Source organism: Micropterus dolomieu, linkage group LG16, assembly GCF_021292245.1.
Source record: "Micropterus dolomieu isolate WLL.071019.BEF.003 ecotype Adirondacks linkage group LG16, ASM2129224v1, whole genome shotgun sequence".
NCBI classification, from domain to species: Eukaryota; Metazoa; Chordata; class Actinopteri; order Centrarchiformes; family Centrarchidae; genus Micropterus; species Micropterus dolomieu.
Window position 1 is genome coordinate 3,282,792 of NC_060165.1, and position 7,152 is coordinate 3,289,943.

Sequence of the window (7,152 nt, forward strand, 5' to 3'; positions counted from 1 at the left end):
GCACATAACAGCAGGGTGTAAGATGCAGGCAGGAAGTGCGTATGTGGAACGGCATAACCAGGTAGCTGTCATAGTGTACAGGAACATCTGCCGTGAGTATGGGCTGGAAGTCCCAAGGTCAAAATGGAAGACACCTCCTAAGGTAGTTGAGAATGACGGAGCTAAGATCCTGTGGGACTTCAAGATCCAGACTGACAAACTGGTGATGGCTAACCAACCAGACATCGTGTTGATCGACAAACAGCAGAAGAAGGCCGCAGTGATAGATGTGGCAATCCCAAGCGACAGCAACATCAAGAAGAAGGAACACGAGAAGCTTGAGAAATACCAAGGGCTGAAAGAGGAGCTAGAAAAGATGTGGAAAGTAAGAGCAACAGTGGTGCAGATGGTAATCAGTGCACTGGGGACTGTGACCCCCAAACTGGGAGAGTGGCTACAGCAGATTCCAGGTAAAACATCAGAGGTCTCTGTCCAGAAGAGTGCAGTCCTGGGAACAGCTAAGATACTGCGCAGAACCCTCAAACTGCCAGGCCTCTGGTAGAGGACCCGAGCCTGAGGATGACACATACCACTCTGCATACTTTTTTTGGACAACAGAGGTTTCTTCTATATTGACATTGCATTGCAGGTTTTCTTATTGTGCAAATAAACCTTTCTCATAGCATTTTTATTTGTTAATCAACATTTCTTGGTGCAAGCCATTTTTCAGAACATTTTTAACAAATGCCTTGAAAAAGTGGTGGCTACATGTCCTCAGCGTCATCACTGTAAATGCCCCCCCCCCCTGCTCCCTCCCTACAGGTTGAGCTACTCCATGCTTACCGCTTCACCTCCACTTTACTCCTTCTTTCACTCTGTCCCTGTCACTTTGTCACCCTGCTTTGCTGTCACACGCCTCCTCCTCTGCCTGGTAGAGGCCACCACAGCTCTTTTACTCCTTCAGGTGCCTTGTTTGTATTTCTTTAAACCAATCACAGTTGTCTTGGGAGGCGCTAAGCCCACGATGCAGCGACCGTTATCAGCAGAATTTGAAGAAGTAACAGTTCTGACATCATGTCAAAGACGTCTATGTATATTGCTGCAGAGATATCTTCTAAAGTACACTTGTGCCTGGAGAGGAGACAGTGAGTCACTGTAGCATCCTGTATGCACTCAGTCCAACATTAGAGGACGAAGAAAGAGCTTTGTGAGTTGTGTCTGAACAGAGAATGACAGACAGTAGTAGATGTACACAGGCAGGAGAGATAACAAGGTGATGGTCTGTTTAACTTCTTTGTTGCAGAAGAAGTGACGCCCACTACTCCGGGAAGACGTAAAAAGCTTAATTTATGAGGTGATTATAAAGATAAGCATGAGTTCCGATATGAGGACATAATAAAGATGCCCAAGTCAGCAAAAATGCGTGGTTGGTCATTCTGGTTAATCAAACCATGTTCTCTAATAGAGGATAGGAAAATGATAGAATGCCCCATTAGTAATTCTCTCTGTGCTGGATATTAAACTCTAAGGCTGATTTTATGGACATTATTTAAGCCAGTGTATTTATTTTGCTCAAGCCTGTTTCACAGGTTATGCCATATCTGGTGCTTATGTCCTTGAAGGCTTTTTACATCCACTTTTCCAGGCCTTGATGTTAGTTTGCCTATTTTAAGCTATTTGAAGGCATATTTTTGTCATATGTAAAAATGGTACGTTTTCACTCTACAGGATGGAAAGCCCCCTCTGTCTTGGCAAGAGCGTCTGACCATCATCAAGGGAATCGCAAAGGCCTTGCATCACCTCCATACAGCCCAGCCCTGCCCAGTGATCTGTGGCAACATCTCCAGGTACAGGCCACCAAACACATGCGGTTGTTTGAGCTGGACAGAGCGATCAGATCTTGATCGGAACTTAATGTGCATAATACCAGGTGTAACTGTAATCAGGTTAAAATCACATCTTCATACAATGTTCACATAAGACACATTTCAGTGCTCGGTGTAAATGGCCTGTTTACATGGGCCATGGTTTGGACAGTATGTTTCCCAGACAGTAATTGGCTTCACATACAGTGTCAGTAACAACAGAAGTATCCCCAGCTGCATGGTACCAATACAACAATTAAAACAGTACACAGCAGTCCCTCAACAAGGAAGTTCAGGTTCCAATAACACAGTTATAAATTTATCTCTGCCCAGACACAGCCTCTTAATTGATAATTGCTCTTCTGTGAGCAATGTAATGTGTTAGTCCATTTAGGCAAACCGGCAGAGTCCTCTCAGGCTTGGATTATGACCACAGCCGAGGTACTGCGTTGTCGGCAGCACTGCTTTTTTTTTTTTGTATTATATACGAACAAGTTCTCAAACCATGAATTGAACTTCTGCTCTGCTGTATATCCCTCAAACTTAGGCAGAACAGCAAGGCCATAAAACAATATATCTCTGTCTGTCAAATAGCTAAACCCTTGAGCACCATAGTATCTTTTTTATTCTCTCTACTTCTGCTACTACTACTTCTGCGTTGGATTGCGTATATCATCTTGTCTCTCTTTATCTTTATTACATGTTCTGTTTTGTCAAAGAAATTTACCAATCAAAGGTGATGGTTGTCAAGCTTATTACATGGAGAATGAAACCACTCTGGAAATTTTTTATGTTTAATTTTTTATTACTTTCTGATATTCAAAAAACACAAACAGGTTAGATTAACCTTCTAGGTGGTCACCTCACTTCAATTTCAGACAGTCAGCTTGATGGTTGTTGTAGTTGTTGAATGTTAATGACAGACAGTTTTGAGAATGTCACAGTAAACTTTATCAAAGTTTTAAACTCATCGCAAATATTTTGAATCAGGATTTTATGGATTAAGTGTATATATATTGCTTAGTTATATGGGTTTAAAAAGGTGCAACATTGTGGGCTTTAGGGCCTCCACTGTCACTTGCCTTCCCTTCCATCTGTGTTATGTATCTCTGCTGTCCATGAAGTTCAGAAGTTGACACAGTGTCTGTATGGCTTCTCTGCGCAGTGCAAACATACTCTTGGATGATGCCCTGCAGGCCAGGCTGTCTGACTTTGAGTTGGCTCATCTCCGTCCTCATTCAGCCAATCAGAACTGTACCGTCACTCTGGATACGGGTCCTCACAGCGACCTGGGATACCTCCCGGAGGAGTACATCCGAGATGGCAAGCTGTCCTTCAGCCTGGATGTTTACAGCTTTGGAATGGTGATAATAACAAGATCATATAAGCATAGTTTATATTTCTTCAAAAACTGTCTTCATCCAGTGTGTTGGGTTCGGGTCAGCAGTTTGTACGTTACAGCTAGGAAAATTAAAAAATGCACAAGATGACATAAGATCATTAAACATGAAAAACAACTGTAGGAGTCCAGTTTTGGAGCATTGGTTGATAACGTTTCTGTTTTATGATTGATGCTATTTAAGAATCCCGACATAAAGAAGACATTTTATAGCAAAGTACGTGAAAGACTATGGCTAATTTAAACAAATGGAAAAATGGGAATGGGAATTGTCAGAGTATTGCCATAACCAGTGGTGAAAGAATTGTTCAGATCCTTTACTTTAACCTGCATTAATACACTTTGGCAGTAGAAACAAGCTGTAAACAAATGATGAAAATCCTGAAGTTGACATGTCAGCAAACAGTACAGTGGGCTCAAATGTGCAAAAAATATAAATAGTAATTAATATCCAAGGAAGGTATAAAAAAAATTATAGGACCTTTTTATGTGAGTAGCCCAACAACAATGTGTCCTTCAGGATGTTTCACTGTGGACACCGTCCAATGCCAGTTTGTTATACACCCAACCTGAGGAAATGACGTTTATGACTGTGTCGGGGGGGACCAAAAGTAAAGTTACAGGCCCTAAAATCAAAACAATTAGTTTAAATACCCTGATGCTCTCAGTAGAGCTAAAGGAAACCTAAGAGTCAGTTAATAATTGACGAGAGAGAGAAGATACTTTTTCGTCACATACATGTTGGGAAATTCATTCTCTGCATTTAACCCGTCCCTCAAGGGAGCAGTGGGCTCGAACCCGCGACCTTCTTGCTGTGAGACCACAGTGCTATACACTGGACCACCGTGTCGCCCCTACTAGGGACTACATGTAGTCATTTGATCCATATTTAATATAAAATATTGATTCAGCAGCATTCAAAATTGTGCTTAACTAAAATCACATATCACACAACTATCTGAAAATGTACTTTTAGGTATCAAAATTACTCACTACGCAGAATGGTCTCTTGTTATACAGTATGATATCACTGAGTTACTATTACAGATGCATTAACACGTAAACAGCACTATAATGTCATGGCAGCACGAGATGAAGCTCAGTTGCAATACTTCATATATTTCAATTAGTACATAAATATGTTAGTAGTATTGTATCAGTACATCATATTTTTTAAGTGACCACATGTTTTAAGTGACTTAGCAATTTGTAACTATAGCTGTGAAATAAATTTAGTGGAGTAAAAGGTACAATGTTTCCCACTAAAAATGTATTGAAGTAAAAGAAGGACGGTACTGGAGTAGATATACTTCATTATTTTCACCACTGGCTATAGTGTATCTGTCATAACATTGAGTTATGAAATATAGGAGGGATGATGGAAACATCATTCACACTTTTTCCATTTCCATTAATTACAATTTGCTTGCTCTCAGGTCACAATGGAAACGGTAACAGGACGGAAGGTCATAGAGGACGTACCGAAACATACACAGCTGGTGAGTGGACTCGTAACTTCATGGGTTAAGACTTTGTTTTTTACTCTGACGGACAGAAAAATGGGAACACAGTCTGTTGCAGTCAATATCCACAGCAGCTTCCAGTAAATCCTGCTTTTGTGAAGCTGATCATTTTCAGTTTTTGGTGAGACCGTGTCAGAGTGGGGCTGATCCAGGCCTGTTGTCACATCGGAAGCTGGATCTGGATCTGGTTATAGGCACTTGGATTTATACTTGGTATTAATAAGTGTCCTCGTTATCTCTGTCCATTTACACCCGCATTAACATGTTTTCCATGTACCTGGACAAGATATCCAGAAAATGGCATCTAATAAACTTTCAAACAACTGTATTGAAGTTGGCAGTTTAAGTGTAGTGACTACATTACTAGTATGCCATGATCAACCTTTCCAACCATTTTGACCTGATTAAATGCAGTTTCATGTTCTGTGACACATTATGACATTATGATTATTTATTACTGCAACCCATTTAATGATTTATACATGTGTTATGCTGGGTTCTGTAAGTATAGATACCTGCAAAATGCACCTAGCACCTTGTGATGTGCCCTACATACAAACCACATGCTCTCTCTGTCCGTCTCTGTCTGACCGTCTGATCTGTCAGAGAGATTTGCTAGTCTCTGAGGTGGAGGACAGTGGTGGTGTGGACTCTTGTCTGCAGTACGTGGATGTGGCGGCCGGCCGGTGGCCGACTGCTGTGGCCCTCAGCCTTCTGGGTCTGGCCTTGGACTGCACTGCTAGCCGCCACCGCAACAGACCAAGCATGGAGAATGTGAGCACTAAAAGTTCATTCAACAGTATACATAGCAAAATATCCTAAGCTCAGAGGTCTACACATCCTAGCTTTTGGCACTTTTCACTGCATCTCATGGTCTTCGTGTCCACTATCCACTATCTCCTGGTCAGTGACTTTTGACCTCTTCCAATGGACCCTGTGAGCAGTTTTGGTCTGATGAGCAAAGACAGCTGGTGTCGGTTTCTGGTATTCCTTTACTCAAGTACTAGTAGCTTGTTTAAGTTATATCATAGAGGATTGGGAAGGTGCTGACAACGACAATGAGCTTTGTCTCAATTGTGTACTTTTATGTAGTTGAGTAGATTTTTAGTCATTCCAGTTTTATATAAAAGTGTCATATTTATCAAATTCTGGGTGTAGCTCTTTCCTGTTGCATTGGTTACAGGGCTAATATTACATAGTATGGGAGCTATCTCCACTCATCCTTAGTTGTTTTCAAGTTTTGCTGACATAATGTACTATTCTGCTGCTGGAATCATTTAAGTAACTGTGGATGACCTTAATGCTATAAATCTTAACTGTCTTCAGGTACTTCTGGCACTGAGCAAGCTGCTTCCTCCACCTAGCTGCCCCCCTGCCGACCAACCCCATAGCCTGGATAGCGGAGCCCATATAAATCCCCAGCAGAGCCCTTTATCCTCCATACCTGTGGAGCACGATGAGCAGCAGAGCCTCCCTTGTTCTCCAACACGAGCAGGGCCCTGTGAATGCAGCCAGTCAGAGGTGACCTATCTGAGTGACACTGTGGATTCTCATGGTGAGGTAGACCTGTACTGCAGCTGGCCTGTACAGTGCAGCTGCACAGCAGAAAACGGCAGTCTGGCCTGTGAGGACTGCAGGGCCAACAGCTTCATTCTCAACCACAGGCAGGGCTCGGAGTAAGTGTTGTTAAGATACTCAGATCCACACCACAGAAGCAGGTAAGACTCTGTGGATCTTGCTCACCAAACCGGCTTAGGATCACATTTGATGGTATGTCAAGATTCTCCAAATCCACGGACCGATTTGACTTTTGATTTTAAGGTCAAGATTTGATAAAAAAACATTTTCAGCGTCTGCCATATCAAATAAAATATGATGTTGCAGATTTGTCTGGTTCCCAGGCTAAGGGATTGTTAGACTATCGAATCTTGTTCAACAGATCACACTTGATACCATATAGGCTATGTTTTTAAAGAAGAAAATGTACATTTTCAGGGCATAAAACAAATGATCTAACTACCATATTTTGGGATATAATGTTCCACATTATGGCCGTATGGTAGAACCATTTATTTAAAGAGGTGGTATTATGCATTTTGGCTTTTTCCCTCTCCTTTATTGAGTTATCTCTTTTTTGTGCATGTAACAGGTTTGCAAAGTGAAAAAGTCCAGCCCAAAGGGAGTTCCCATCTCCACAGAAAGCTGTGCTCAGAACCGCTTGAAAACAGCTCGTTTGTAGTCCAGCCCTTCACTTCCTTTACTTGTGACATCACAGTGCAAACGTGTCATAAAGCTTGCCAAGCGGCTAGCGGGGTCAGGCACGCCCTCAAACCAAGCTAGTCTGAGCGGAGTATCACCTCACATCCGTCGAGGTTCCAAGTCAGCT

At 42.0% G+C, this 7,152-nt stretch overlaps 1 protein-coding gene across 2 annotated transcripts in view; it reads left to right on the forward strand.

Moving 5' to 3' along the window:
• irak3 (interleukin-1 receptor-associated kinase 3) overlaps window positions 1–7,152 on the forward strand; it is a 22,426-nt gene that overhangs the window by 10,454 nt on the left and 4,820 nt on the right. Inside the window, exons 8-12 of one of the 2 annotated variants that reach the window (XM_046072648.1) lie at window positions 1,708–1,826; window positions 3,010–3,208; window positions 4,680–4,742; window positions 5,373–5,540; window positions 6,093–6,326. In XM_046072648.1, the coding sequence (XP_045928604.1) occupies window positions 1,708–1,826; window positions 3,010–3,208; window positions 4,680–4,742; window positions 5,373–5,540; window positions 6,093–6,326 (783 nt within the window). The remainder of the gene's footprint in view (window positions 1–1,707; window positions 1,827–3,009; window positions 3,209–4,679; window positions 4,743–5,372; window positions 5,541–6,092; window positions 6,327–7,152) is intronic. The other variant, XM_046072649.1, reaches the window with a different exon arrangement.